The sequence below is a fragment of the Neopsephotus bourkii genome, unplaced genomic scaffold, assembly GCF_033783945.1.
Source record: "Neopsephotus bourkii isolate Nb327-2 ecotype Australia unplaced genomic scaffold, CSIRO-AGI_Nbou_v1 NB_1037, whole genome shotgun sequence".
Lineage (NCBI taxonomy): Eukaryota > Metazoa > Chordata > Aves > Psittaciformes > Psittacidae > Neopsephotus > Neopsephotus bourkii.
Genome location: NW_026901526.1, coordinates 2,496,790 through 2,512,316, shown reverse-complemented (window position 1 = coordinate 2,512,316; position 15,527 = coordinate 2,496,790). Strand labels below are relative to the sequence as shown.

At 39.8% G+C, this 15,527-nt stretch overlaps 1 protein-coding gene across 3 annotated transcripts in view; it reads right to left on the bottom strand.

Moving 5' to 3' along the window:
- UNC5C (unc-5 netrin receptor C) overlaps positions 1 to 15,527 on the bottom strand; it is a 251,183-nt gene that overhangs the window by 21,709 nt on the left and 213,947 nt on the right. For 2 of the 3 annotated variants that reach the window (XM_061360947.1, XM_061360949.1), the window contains exons 8-10: positions 5,171 to 5,227; positions 3,509 to 3,700; positions 1,894 to 2,238 (exon numbers count right to left, since the gene is read on the bottom strand). In XM_061360947.1, the coding sequence (XP_061216931.1) occupies positions 1,894 to 2,238; positions 3,509 to 3,700; positions 5,171 to 5,227 (594 nt within the window). The remainder of the gene's footprint in view (positions 1 to 1,893; positions 2,239 to 3,508; positions 3,701 to 5,170; positions 5,228 to 15,527) is intronic. The other variant, XM_061360948.1, reaches the window with a different exon arrangement.

Here is a 15,527-nt window from a genome sequence, read left to right as displayed (position 1 = left end):
ATGTGGGCAAATATGCTTGGTGTCCTTTTCAGGGGTGATTAGCTGCACACTTGGTTACAAAACCCTGCCATTACTGCCATTTCAGAAATGTCCTGTTGTTACATGACAAACACAGCACATGAACCAGTTATTTCACTCTGCTGGACACGTCTCAGCCACCTGTCTTTGCAGATGTAGATTAGCTGGGAATCAGTGGCAATGATTTTAATACACTTATTACTACATAGCTGAAAATAAACCTACAGGCATACTATTTACATATATACATATGCAAAATAGAGGCTTTATAGAAAGCTTGCACAGCCCTCTTTTCTTCAGCACATGTGGTTTGGTTAGGCTGGAGACCTTCCATGTGTTGATGTACAGGGGCTCAGTCCTGTACCTGGATTTGAAGGGTAGAGAATAGCTAGGAAAGCATTTTGCATGAACACCTTCTCACACTTGTTTCCTTGCAGGCATGTAACAACCTAACCTATGCATGTCCTCAGCTGTAACAGGGCAAGCATAGTGTAAATGAAGGGCTTTGATCATATCACTAGGAGGATATACATACATCTAGAAGCAGCATGGAGGCATACATGGAAGTGGTAGATAGACTGATATATTTTACAAAACATAACCATTTTTAAGGGATTACAGCAATAAATAATCATTTTTTTCTTTATAAATTGATATTAATACATGTGAATTAAATATGACTAATAGACTGATGACAATGTGCACCACCATGGCATAATAAACCTGAGTATTAATATCCACCTTCAGCTGCTACTTAAAGAAATGTGAAATCCAGGATTGTATAGCATGAATATTCAACATTGTTCAGCAGTAAGCACCATATTTCTTTAAGTAGTTAAGCTTTCACTTAAATTTAATAGCTATTTTTCCCCCCTATTCCATGGTAGCTCAGAGAGAGTGCCTACAAGGGTACGCACTACCTCTTTTTGGTCAGGGCACCGTGCTGTAAAATGGCCAAGAGTTGACCACAAGATGCAAAGGAGAAATCCCCCACATCCAGTATTTCGTGCATTTGATTCAATCCCACTTCAGATGTTAATGTTGCTTCTCATTAGTATGCCAAACCACAGGAACACCTAGGTGCTGAACTTCCTCAACACTTTAGGAACCAAAAAGCAATAAGCTTCTCCCAAAAAATCCAGCTGCAAGAGCTGAGCTCTCCCAAGGCTGCCCAGGAACTACCTGGATGCTCTGAACCTGCCTCCTGATGCCCAGGTGGCTTGAAGCGGGCCTAGCAGCCTGGCCTCATATTGTAAGAGAAAGACTGAGCAGCACATTGCAATTACATCAAAAGGCACTTGATGCTCAGTCCCTCTGTTTCCTAGTTGTAAAAGAAGTCAACAATACATGTAACAAGGTGAGAAATACAGAAGAGACACTCTTGGGTCTTATTTTTCTTGTGTATGTAATGTGTGCAGGAAAAAAGCCTTCAAAAAATTAGTATTCTGTTGTCCTTCAATACCACATAGTCTAAAATGAATTGGAAGTGGAACAACCAATTTGGTTTTTAAATATTTTGTCCTTTTTATGTGTTATAACAAGATTGAGGCTTTCTAGCTTGGTGTCCCTTTTCTAGAGCTGCATGAAAGGAAAAGGTGAAGGATGCTGAATCGCACGTCACACAGGGAAGCTCTAAAGCCTTGCATGTCTCATAAAATGGCTAAGAGCCCTGCAATATTCTGTTTAAAAGGTGGCCAGGAATTTGGGAAAAGAATATTTGAAGTACCTTGGTAAACCTGAAAGGGAGAGGAAGAAAACATCTGTTCTGAACAAAGAAAAGACAGGGTCCTTGCTTTTTCCTTCATAAAAGCAAGCTAACTCCACTTAAAACCACAAAACAACCACACCTTTAAGCCCACAGTGACTAGCACTTACCTGAATTGGGAATTACTAAGTGACCGCCTAAGGAATTGAATGTCCCAAATGCAGTGCACGATGGGTCAGTCTGCCGAGCAAGGCTCTGGTTCTTCAGGTTCAGGGTCTCATTCTCCAGCAGTGACTGTGTAATCTGCGGGGACAGCTTGGAGGAGAAGTCAGACAGGTCATCCTGGGGGGTGACTGCGCCGGAGTTGTTATAAACCTTGATCTTCAAGTTGGGCAGGGGGTCCAGGATTGGAGAATTGGTCATTGGGATTTTATCAGAGACATCATGCAAGGCATAAACAGGACCCCTGTACATGGCTGCAGCAGAAGTGAGGTCTGGTGGCACAGCCAGGAGGTCTGCATTGGAGATGAGAAGAAAGAACACTATTACTTCTCTATTCTGATAACTTTCTTCTGGATAACAACTCAGGTTTACATTCTGCATTTTCCCTTTCATACCAAAGGTTAACATATGCAATGTCCTTGCCAGACTGACCTTCATCTCCTTTTCCATGCAAACTCCCAGGGCTTGTATTGCCCCAGCTGCTACAGAATCTAACTGTCATACAAAATTACAGCACATTTGTGCTCTCAAGATTTTTCACTGGGATTATTTTGCCAGGCTTCACTCAGATTTCAAGTATGACATGCTTAGCTTCTGGGCAAGATATTTTCCTTACTCAGTAGATATCATTTAATTACCTAATATCCCCTCCCTAAATGCTAAGTGACAATCATTAACCAATTTATCTAATTGGCCTAACAGCAGCATTCCTAAAATAAAAGACAGAACAAATCTATTAAGTCATTGTGCCCACAACTCCCTGCAGTGGGGCATTAGTACCTGCATCACACTTTTTGGAGATTTGTTTTAAAAGTACCTCCACTAAAGAAAATCACACTTCTGCTAATCTACACGAAAGCCCTCTTGTAATATTAACTCTTACTTAGATTTATTCTTCTGGCACATGTACTGGGATAAAAGAGGAACCCTTCAGCCAAAATATGTGTCTTCAAAAAGCCAGTACTACCTTTAGAGGTTTTGTTTTTTTCTTCCCCTGGCCAATGAAGTGTAGAAACAATCAAGCTGTTATGCACCAGTGATAAAAAAGCTCACTATTAAATTATGTTCGACTGCAATTTCTTCTACATTGTCTATTGAAAGTACAGTATTTCTTAGACTACTGTTTACGCCTGTGGAGACAGGGTACTGGAAAAATGGCTATTAGTGAAATAAAATGGAGGAAGATGCAGTAGAATTACTGTACCATAATATCACTCTTGTGATTAATCCTGCCTCCATTGTTTCTGTTAGACTTTGATTTAAATTTCAGCTGGACCTGTATTTCCATAAATGTCTCTGTGTTTCGCTCTTGCATTCATGCTCTCTTCAGAAGCTAAATTCCTCTGCTTTATGCTCTTGAGCACATCTGAAAAATCCCAATGTGGGTTTTGAGCATTTGACTATCAGAAACAAATGTATGATCATACAAAAGTATGATCTTTCTCCCTTTTAACAAGTGCCAACAAGTATCCAGCCAGTAACATTCATGCAGCCCAAGAGAACATAACCTTATAGAATCTCCCTGAATTGGTCAACATGGAGTAGAGTGAAATGACAACTAACCTTGCCTTGCAGCCTTGATATTAACAGGCTGAAATCCCCCATTTAGCGCTGAGGAGTCAATGATATCTGACTCAAAGTCACGGTGGTTCTTGCGATAGACAAACAGGGCCACGACCACAGAAATAGCCAGGCACACGATCACAGCTATGACGATCCCAACGTAGAGAGCAACATCATCTGAGTCAGGAGCAGCTAGAGAGAGAGAGGCCAGGAACCTTGAAGAAAAGTGTTCTTCACAGGCACTTTCAAGAAAACAGATTCTTACTATTCTCATTTCCTGCACATATTTACTACCTTTTTTATAGGTTAATTTAAAATCCATTTCCAAAGCTATATAACAGGTCTATGCCCTTTTGATGGAAAATGATCTTTGATTTCTTTCTAACTTGTGTTCTAACTCATTCCCTATCTACTTGTTTGTCTATCTAGTATCCAGGCTGTAGAATACTAAGTATAACATTTTATAGACTTAGTCTCATGAAGTAAATCCACCCTATGAAATAAAATAGTATATCTTAGTGATGTGGTGTCATAATATTGGTATTTAGTGGCTCATCTAATCACAAAGGCCATATTGTGGGTTTTTAAACTTCAGAAGTCTAATTAAAAAAAAGTAAAAAAAAAAAACCCGAAATCTATTTTCTATTGAATGCCTGGAATATCAGGATGTATTTGTGGGTTTGCTTTTCTATAACTATAACGTGTCAAGCCATTTTCCCCTTACAACCATTTCCATTAAAAAAAATAATCTGTTAGAGCAGAGGATCAAGCACTGAATTCTCATCACTGGCATTAAGGCATACATATTTGGATAAAAGCTGAAGCAAGTACAAGAAATGATGTGGCAATTTACCAAAAGGAACCAAGATTTATTACGGCTGTCTTGTAAGAAAATGGCTATGATATTTCTACTAGCTGCTTATACCATATCTTCAGCACTAATTCCAGGCTAATCTCTAGCATCATTATCCACCAGTCATTTTTTTTCCAAAATATATGAATATGTGATCAAAATTTCTTGTTTCTATACAGTGAAGAATCCCAGTTTTAAAAATAGCGTAATGAAAAAAGAATGTGAAAAAAAAAAAATCAGACTTTTTCAGTATCCCATTTTTCTTAGTTTGAAACATGTGAAATCATTTTTATTCTCTTTTTTTGCTCCCTGCCTTTTAGCCATTTAAGCCAAGACACCCTCCAGCTGCAGAGGTGAGAGCTGGCAGATGTTGAAAGGGACTGATCAATCTCCTTAAGCTCCTAGCTATCAAACCTTCCATGTACCAGCCTCAAAACATCACACTTTTTTTCCCCAGCAGTTCAGGAAGTAGATCTCTGAATTCCAGCTCAAATAAAAGTTACCCCTCCACCACACTTCCTCCATTTGCTAAGGAAATTTTAATGAGAAGAGGGTTCATTCTCTTCAGTTTCTGTCTCTGAGGCAGCATCTTCACCCATTTTCCCTGCACATGAGGGCTGTTACCATCCTGTGTCAGCCCGCTGACAGCGAAACACTGCGACTGCTGTCAAGCAAGCAGCATGCCACTTACTCTGATGAACAGGTTCCTCCTTTGCCTAGACATACAGAGCTGGCATAACAGTGAAGCTTGACCCAACGAACAGCATCAAATTAGCATTCAGGAATGTAAAATCAAATATTAAACTTACAAGAAAATCCATATTCATTCTGGGTTCTCTGTTCAGTTGAAATAGGATAAATGAAACCTTAAAAAGAAAGAAATTAAACAAAAATGGGAACAAAATCAAATTAATGAGAACAAAAAAGGGAAGCATGAAAAATGGTTTAATTAAAAAAAAAAAAAAGGAAAAGAAACTGATGGGACTTTAAAATTCTGATATAGCACAGAATTATGATTTTGCATCCCCTGTCTGCTCCAGAGCCTTACTAAGAATTAATAAGCAGGCAGATTGAATTTCTAAGCCAAAATCGGTCTCGAGTCACTAACTTTGGAGTGCTTAAAGTCTTTCTTTTATTGAGCATAAACTCTAATGGATCTAATTTATTTCAGACATCAAGGGTCATTAGCATATGGAAAGTCTTTTCTCCCTATCCCTGCCATATGCTTTAATTCCGAGGAAATGTTCAGTAAGGCTCTAAACAGTTTTCTTATTAAATTACAGTAGCTTCTTGTTGATCTAATAGAGCTAAAGGAGACCTGTCGTCACTGGTCAGAGGTTAAACACCCATTCGCTGAGCAGAATCCATATGCAAAGCGCTCTCTCTGTATTTCTTTGGAATTATTTTATCCTTTCTTTAATACGTGTTCAATAGGAATTCCTCAAGGAGTGAAGAATTTATCAGCAAACAGGAAACTGAGTGGCTTCTCTTCAAAATTATTACAAAATCAATAAAGCCTCTGGGGTTATGGCATTATTTATTTGAAATCTTTGCAAGCACCATACATTGACAAAATCATAATGCAATTTACAGCTGCATTTTGGAAAGGACAAATAAGAAAGATCGTTTCTTTCGTCTTTTCTTTCTGCAGCTCCTAGCACATGGCACATTGGAGCTGCTTAGTGTGAACTCACTAAACATCTCCCAGCTGCTTTCCATTCATACAGGAAATTAGTAAAATGACCCCAGTCCCATCCTGCTGGAAAGGTAAATGACAAATCCAAAGTAAGCAGAGGAACTGTTGTCAGGGACGGGATTAGAGGCGGTGTAAAACAGAAGGTCCTTCTCCTCCATCACCTTCCCTTCAGTGCTTTTGAAGGGAACTTCACCCCCTCCCCTTGGATCACACTGTGAGGAGCCTGCACAGCCAGGGGCTCCCTGCAGGTGAAACAAAACTGGAAAATGCACTCCTGGTGTGCACATAATGCACAGGACCACATTACAGGCAGGCCAGAGTAATAATCCCCAGCTCCCATAAATGCTGAGCTTGGGTGCTCAGCATCTGTTGTGCTTTACATATCTCTTCCTGCTTGGCAGCACTACTTGCTAATGAAGACATAGTCTATCCCAATCGCAGGTACAGATACCCCTCTGCTGAAATTTCTAGATATTAACTCTTGTGTAAATGCTACTTTAACTGAAATACCAGAGCAAGAAGAGCTACTTTTTGATGATGATGTTTTTTCTGAGGTATCATGGGACAGACTATATTGCCTGCAATATCTATTTAAAACTTTTATTTCACAGCAATGATTCCAGCCTTACAATTGCTTTTAGAAATATTATATTCTTACATTCATTTATTTGGTTCTTTGAGGCAAGTTCACCTATGTGTACTCTCAGCATGCATACTCAATCTTTCTTAATCACTGATTCCTACTTCTACTAGTGTACTCCTGGTATGTGACATAAAAAGTCAGGCGAGCAACTTCTGAGGGCTCAAGTGAGTGCTCATCAAGTCTGGGCATGAATTTACAGTACCCTAGTTACTCCCCACTTGCTTCCCAGATGGATGTTAAGGCCCATATTTAGTCAACCTAAATTCCAGCTATAGCCTTATGCCCAATATTTCCTTAGGCAAGATGCCTCTGGAGACCAAGACGCAGGCAGCAGGAAACACGAGGCACAAGGACAAGGTAGAATTTAGGCAGGCTGCATCTCCAAATGCCTTTTTGCTTCATACTTAAATCCACTGGAAAAGCTGAGGACAGCTCCCTGCGCTTCATGTGTCCCAGCATGATCTCAGGGGACCTCACATCAGCCAGTATGCATCCCCTGGCTCTGCATCATCCATGGAGCTTGACCTCACCCATGCAGAGCTAGGAAGGCTACTCCTCTCTGCTTATGTTGCATTGCAGCTGACAAGTTTTACATTCAAAGTTGTGTGTTATTCCTGTCACATCTGAAGTGACCTAGCAATTGTCGCTCAACAGGCACAAAGGCTGGCACTGCCTGGATTAGCTGTGATGTTACTGAAAGCATTCTTTCCTCCCAGGAAAACGCTATTCCAAATTCAAATCTTTTCAGCAAAGTAAACACGTGTGATCCTCAAATATTCTACTAGAAATTTACCTCATTGCAACCTCTTCATAGACCCTGTTTGTTGCAAATATTTACTTGTGTCTCACAGGTTTGCATAGATTCTCTTACTGCTTTGGAGAGCATCCTTGCAGCTACCTAAGAGTGTCACCAATTTCTTCAACAGAAACGTTTTGTATACGTATTCAAAGGCACATCTGTTAAAATGAGAGGAAGAGGCAAGGATACTGCTCACTACTTCCATTAGCCTTGCAAACCCAAATGTTTAGTGAAGTGTGCCTGGTTTTATTTTCCTCTGTGTGCTGCAAACTGAACCAAGCACTCAATTCCAGCCAACTTTTTCTGTGCAAACATTGCTTGGCTTTCACAAGTGTCTGCAAGGTCACATTTACAGCCTGAAAAACATGATTTTACATAGAAGGAAGGTGTGGCCAAGGTGGAAGGGTTAAGGGCTGCTGAGTGAGATGGCTTGTGTTAGAGTAACGGGTGTGTCAATTCTTTGCTGAGGGACAAGAGTTACAGGTGATGGTAGCGGCTGGGCAGGAGGTAGCATTAATCGTAGAAGCATAAAATGGTTTGGGTTGGAAGGGACCTGAAAGATCACCTAGTTCCAACCCCCTGCCATGGGCAGGGACACCTTCCGCTAGATCAGGTTGCCCAAAGCCCCTTTCAACTACAAGGGGCAGGACAGCCACAGTTCTGGATAACTTGTTCCAGTGTCTCACACACCTCAAGGTAAAGGACTTTTAATAGCTAATCTAAATCTACCCTCTTTCAGTCGAAAATTATTCCTTCTTGTCCTATCACTACATGCCCTTGTAAAAAGTCCCTGCAATGATGCAAAACCTGCTGGGATTAATAACTGAAATAATGAAGAAAGATTTCCCTCTTCTGTTCAGTGTAACTGCAGTGAAAAGAGACTTTTCCTTGTGGGTTTATTTTTTTTTTCTCCCTTCTTGTATGAACAGCACTGCTTGGCAAGTACCTGAGGGACTTCTAACAGGATCATCAAAATTTTAACGAGGGTGAATTTAGAAAGGTGCTGGTGGGTTTTATTCTAGGAAGGCTGCTGAGGCTGCTGACTCCCACTCGGAGCAGCTGGTTTCACAGTGAGCTACTTACTTTGAGAAAAGTAATTTAAGCTTCCTCCTGCAACTTGTTGAGAAATGTACATTTTCAAAGGGACTTTTGATGTTTTGTTGTGAAACTTACTGCTGGATGAGTAAAATAGTAATAATCATACTTCCCACTTGCAGAGTCCCTCCTGTTTGAGGCTCTCAGAGGCCTACCAACAGTGGGTATTTGTTTCCCTCATTTTACTGGTACCTCACCCTACGTGATATGTAGAGAATCAATGGGAGGCTTGGGTTAACCTACAGGAATTGTATCACTGTAATTGCACACTAAATGCATTCATTAAAAAGGATTTAATTAAGTTGATGTTTCTCCATGCATTCTACTTTATATTCCAATTTAGGCTTGTAAATACATTTTTTTGTCCCTGCGGAAGTGCTTCTATTAAGTGTTAACGGTGGGCTTTTTTAACTAACATTATCACACTAGCACAAATCTTTTGTACAAATGCAGAATGTATCGTTATAAAGGTGCATTATGCAGGCATTGCCTATTCTCTTTCTTTAAAGGATGTGAAGAGCAATTTAAGCACCTTTATAATGATTTAAACCACAGGGGAATGTGAAGAAAGGTGAATATGTCAGACTGTACTGGAAAGATAAACCAGTCCAACACTGGTATATAGAAAAGACTTCAGCAGCCTTTTTATCAATTTAGTTTAACTCAATTCCAGCATCAGTCACACTTACAGTGATTTCGGGAATTGTGACCATTTAACTAAATAGATTTTGAAGCTCATTTAATTAGTTTGGTGCAGTTTGTGAAGGCAGATGTTCCCAAACATTGGGAGTCCAGCCTGAGCATTCTGGTCCCTTATGTCTTGCTCTGACCTTCTGGAAACACATTTGTGCCAGAGGCCACAGGAGACACAATGGCGGGTCTGTGTGGCTGAACGGCCTTCAGCGTATCTGCCTGTGTGAGATGATTTGCCTTAGGAAGTTAGCTCTGACAAATAGGCAGGCTGACCCTTTTTACAGCACAAATTCATCTGCTGCAATTTTCCTTGGGAGAAGTAGATGAACCTTCTGTCAATTTGGGGAAAATGAAACATTTGGGAATAGAGAATCTTAGACCTATGAAAGGTAATTATGCAGAGATTATGGCACCGACCCTCTTGGGACTGAAATTGAGACCGCCACCAAAATCATCAAAACAACTTCTCTAAGCTCTTCTATTCCTCTGGCGGAGAATTTACCCCTGAGAATATCCGTGAGCACATATACACATACACAATGTTCAGACTGGAAACTCAGTATCATGACTATGAGCATCCTGAAATCCTGTGCCTGATTTTACCTAGAAAGCCATGGGAATACTACCTTGGCCTGCTAACTGGCATATTTTAAAGACATTTATCCCTGTGATTCAAAACATTAGGTCACAGCTTCATGCAGAAGGCACTTTGTAACTGGCTCCCCTTTTGGGGATTTTGCTACCTGTCTTATTATAATGAATTTGTATTAATGGATATCAATTTTAGGGTGAACTGATCAGATTATGAAAATATTTGCAAAATATTTTCAATATTTGAAAAATGCTTGGAAAAAAAAAAAAGAAAAAAAAAGAAATCACATAAGAGAGAAAGAAGAATTCCCAGTTTTCCATTTGTATTTTCCCAAGCTTCTTTCCCTCTTCCCAGCCAGTAACTCGGTAAAACGGTAGAGTTGCTGAAGGTGATCTTTCTAAGCACTTAAAGGGTTCATACGGTTTGGGTGGTATTTACAAAAATATTTACAATTATCCTGCAAAGAAATTGCTTTATACCATTAGCTGCTGAGGTCACAGCTAATGATACATGTTTTGAGACTATTTCAAGGTCAGTGAGAGTTGGAGACATACACTTTCATTTAATAAAGTGAAGATTGCATAAAGCATGCCATAACTGCTTGTTTCTTTAATGCATCACATTTTAATCTGGCACCACTTGCTTCTAATCTATAAATGTTCTTTACCCTCTAAGTAGCAGTTCCAAAAGGAGCTAAGGTCATGTAATTATGTGGCCCTGTTGAAAGCCTAGCCACATGCCATGTCTCAGTAACATCCTGCTTCAATGAACTCAACAGGTTAAGCATAATATATTGTAAGAGCACTTTTCCCCCTTTTGGCTCCAAAGTCAATGCCCTTAAACTGTATTCAACCGCCTTTCTCTGCTTTGCTGGCTTTATCCATTGTTGTATTGACACTGAAGCAGGAATAAGCTCTTGGTGGCAAAAGGCTGTGAACCACAAAACTAGGATGGAGAGATGAACACAGACTAATCCTCACATGCAGATGCCTAAAATCTGAAGGAAGCAGTTCTTAAATGCTATAAGGTCTTCTTTCGGCATTTATTATCTTCCTCTTTTCCCCAGCTCCAGTGGCTCAGAATTTTATTTAAAATCTTTAGGTTTTGCTGAAATTTCCTATACTTGTCCTCAGTCTCATAACTTGTTTTAAAAATGTTTGATTAAAATTGGATTAAAAACCTTAATGATTTTTATTTATTTGGTCTGGTTTCGTTGATTTTTTAGTTCACCAGATCTCAATGGGAAAATAAATGAGGTATATTGCTGTTTCCAAACTCCAGGCTCTTGAAATTCAGCTTTCCTTCTTTTTCCTGTAAAATGCCATTCTCAAATCAAAGTCAGCCTTATTTCAGATCTGCAAAACTCTTCACCCCTGGGAAGAGATACCCAGTAATTCTAAATTCTGAATTCCATTACAAAGAGACATTTTGGAGACAAAGAAGAAAAAAGGCACATGCCCCTATAGTGTTTGAAGTGCTGTGCTGTAGCAGGGATCTTGCATTACCAGTTCTGCTTCCATCTTCTGCCTCCTCTGCCTTACCCAGTTCACTATTACTTCTCAGCAATCCTACAGCTATCAACAGCTTGCTGAGTTTCTTCATTATCTTAACGGAAACCCTAGATGATCAATACAGTGTGCGCGGGCTCAACGATTTCAAAAGACCCTTTCAAAAAACACTTTCAAGGGGTTTCCAAATGTTAATTCAGATTCATTGCAATGCTGTAGATTCCAATCTAGTCCCTATGATGGACAAGCAGTCACATATTCTCAGGATAGGAGCAGAAATTCAGGAGACTTAATTTGACATGCAGGACTTTTAAATAGCTCTGTTCAGGTTCCACTGTCCAGAGACTATGACTGCACAACCTTCCAGTACTTTCCTTTCCTACAAGGGGGCAGAGTTAACAGTAAAAGAGCAACCTTAGAGTAAGCCCCATATTCTGACAGCTTAGTGCTAAGGCTTCGTGTTCACTTAACATATTGCTAATGCAGACTTACCCCAGGAGAAATATTAACAATAACCGTTGAATCATAACTGCTGTTAATTGCTTCTTTCCTCTGCTAGAGTTCCTCCCAGGAACTCTAGCACCTAAACATGAAGATGTGACACTTTATACTGTATTTGTGTGGTTAAAAGTTTTAAAAAGAGCAACAAACAGATTCCCTGGAGCTGCAAAAAAATCTCAGAGAGAATGTGCACATCTATTAGCCATTATAATGAAAGACCTTCATGTCTGCAGTAATGATGCTGAAGGGCAGATATGATACAAGGCATTCCAGAGATGATGCACAGTAATTTATTTTCCTTCTAAAGGACTAATTATTGGCATGCTCAGGGTGGGCTAATAAACAAAGAGCTTGAGGTTTTGTGACTGATTATTTACTTGGGTATTATCTCAGATCTTTCATAACAGGGTAGGTTAAATGGGGAGTCTCTCCTGTTCTGCTCTTGAACTTGAGCTTATGATATTCTATAATTAAGATTGCAACTATGTTTTCATCTCAAATTACATACCTGACATTTTGTTAACATTGTGAGAAAGGTCTTGTTTGAGTTTAAACATGCACGTCATCTATATAGGGGTAGGGGAAGACGGAAGAGTAGGATAACTTGTTGCTAAAATTTGATGTGGATTAGAATAGGCAATTTTGCCATTATGCTATCTTTTACAGGTAGGGACTTTGACCTTTTGGCTAAATCTTACATCAGTCTTTAGTATCTTGAAAGCACAGAAGTTTAACACTGGGTTTGTTACGCACGTTTGACAGCAAAAGCAAACACATATCTAGCATTGCAATTTGCTAGATTGTATATTTGCAAATTCCATGTTTGCAATGACTGAACGTTAGGTAGTCTTCCTGGGGTTTGTCCTGTTTTGCAGTTATAGCGGGATAAGAGCAAACAGGCCATAGAGAGGTCTGCGGCAGCACCGAAGAGTGAACACATGGCGCAAACAGCTAGATAAACAAAGGGACAAGCTGCAAGAGGAGCTAGGAGAAGGGATTGGAACTGTTAGGAATGCTGGAAAAAAAGGCTTATGGAAAGCATAAGTTCTCTATATGGATGTTCAATGACAGGTAACAAAATCTTGGGTATGTCTGTAAGCTCACGGATAAGGTAACTTGAATTCCCCGGCTGATAACCTCAAAAGTCCCAGGGACTCCAGAATAACCTGAGGAGCTCAATGTTCTTTGCTCAGACTATAGAAACTTCCCTCCTTAACATGATTTTTTTATTTAAGGGTGCTGGCAATGTTTTTGTTAGTCCTTTGTATAGAACACAGATTTAGAAATAGAGAGTGTTGAGTTTTGCTCTTGAACCTGTCACTTGACTGCCTGATGAGCCTTGGGCTGCTCATGTAACCTGCACTGTCTGACAACCTGACAGGAAAGCAAAAATCACGAAATATAACCACCTTTGTACATCATAAGGAAAAAATAAACGCTCATTATTTTCACTGTATATTGTTTGGGGTTTTTGGTTTGAATTTTTTTTTTTCCTACAATGAAGTTAACATATCAGTTAGACTTTATTATAAGATTTCGATTTTCCTTTCATCTACCCAAGTAACTCTTCGGGGTTTTTAATGTGCAGAGGAATAAGGAAAGAATAAAAGAAAAACACAAGGGAGTTAAGAGGAATGGAAATTATACATGGACAAGGTTGGGGTTTTTATCCTCTCTGCAGGCTATGATATTCTGTAATTTTTGAAAACAGCCTAGAGATCTTGAAGTACTTGTCTTTCATTAGAATTAATGTGGAGGTGTCTCTGTCTGAACTGACTTGGGCAAAACACAGCAACTTCAGTGTCCTGGGTTCTTCCTGTGAATCTGTACTGCTATGTTCTCTGAATGGTTTTATCTGCTTCTAGTGGTAGGTTTTCTAGACAAGTGCTCTCAGTTGCAGAGGCCCCAACACAGCGTGGACACTTCTAAGCTGGAGATTTCTCATGTCACTACGATAAAAATAAAGATGAGTTATTACTCTGAGATGTGTGCACAAACTCCCCTAGCTGCTACACCATTACCTAGTAGCTGGGTTGAAAACAGAGTAATACATCTCTCATATGAAGTAACTGAATTACAGCAAACTTCCTCTAGGAACAAATGAGGTACCTTCTTCAAGTGAAGAAGCCACCCCTGCAATGACTCAGTGAAACAGGATAGGTGGCATTATCATCGTGCCAACAGACTGAATGTATTAGAAGTTCTCGATTGACCCACATGCTCTTAATAGAAGGTTGTATTTAATTCCTTTGCACACACAGGCTTCTGTTGCAGTCTCCCCTGAGAGAGCTTTGCTTACCTCCTGGAGTCTGGAAACATTCCCCTGCTCTTTGCACACTAATCTGCTCTGGAGGAACAGGGGTCCTCATCAAACTGCTCTGCCCTGCAATTCTTTCCTAAATACCTGCTTTCAAAACAAGCCAAAAAGGGAAACTAATGCTTATACCATCACAGGTTCTGGCACGTCACATTAAACAAGTAGGGCATGTGCGGAATATGTATGTTTTGGGACGGAAGAGAGATGCTAGTATCAGGTTAAGCTTACTTTCTACTCAAGACCTGTGTATAAACAGGCATGAGACTGGAAAAGAGCAGCAGTTAACCATTTCATGCACAAACAGGAGAAACAGAATATTTTTAACTTGCTTAGGCACTATCATTGTAAATGGGAAACTTATGAACATCATACTGCCTTTCAGATGAGGATTTCAAAGTGCTCAGAAAACAATTTGCTGTCATCATTTCACATCAACTCACTCTTGATTAGAAGACAGTCTTTTTTTTTTTTTTAATAAGGAATGGAATTACTAGTCTGATAATAACAACTTCACTATAGTATAGGTGCCTTTTCCTCAAGTGGTGTATCTTCTATTTGAATGTTCAAGGAGTTAAGCTGTGTGCAGGGAGAGAACCAAAGTGACCCCAGAGTGAGCCCAGAGTGCTGTCTCTACCAATGGGCAAAGATGTTTTGAACCTTTAAGTGATAGTAGCATGTCTCAGTTTTTTCACACATTTATTTAAATCTAAAGCAACAAAGGAAAAGTCCACGCTGGATGTGATGACACTTGGCAATGATTCACAAGTGGAAATCTGATTTTGGACCTATTGGCTTTCTATTCCATATTGTGAGACTGTATAAAGTAAACAGGTTTTACTACACAGAGCAACAGTACCCTTTATGTAACTATATAATCCACAGTCCTCAAGTGGCAACACGCACTTCAGTACTACCTTACCATTGTAAGCTAACCCTTTGTTTCGGAAAAAATTGAAAACACAACTTAGACAGCCTTTTATGAAAAGCCACGATTATAGAATCGTAGAACAGTTAGGGTTGGAAAGGACCTTAAAATCATCTAGTTCCAGCCCTGCTGCCTTGGGCAGGGATACCTCATACTAGACCATGTCACCCAAGACTCCATTCAACCTGGCCTTTAACACTGCCAGGGATGGAGCATTTATCACTTCTATCACAATGATTTACTAAAGCCAAGATTGAGCTGAAGAAGGGGCACTAGTTGTCTCCTTCTGACTGTGTTAGTGCTGACCCTGACAGCATTTCAGAAAAGACCAACAGCTTTACCAGCATGCACAGGCACCAGCCTCATGCCTACACACTTTAGGTACTTATTTATTCAG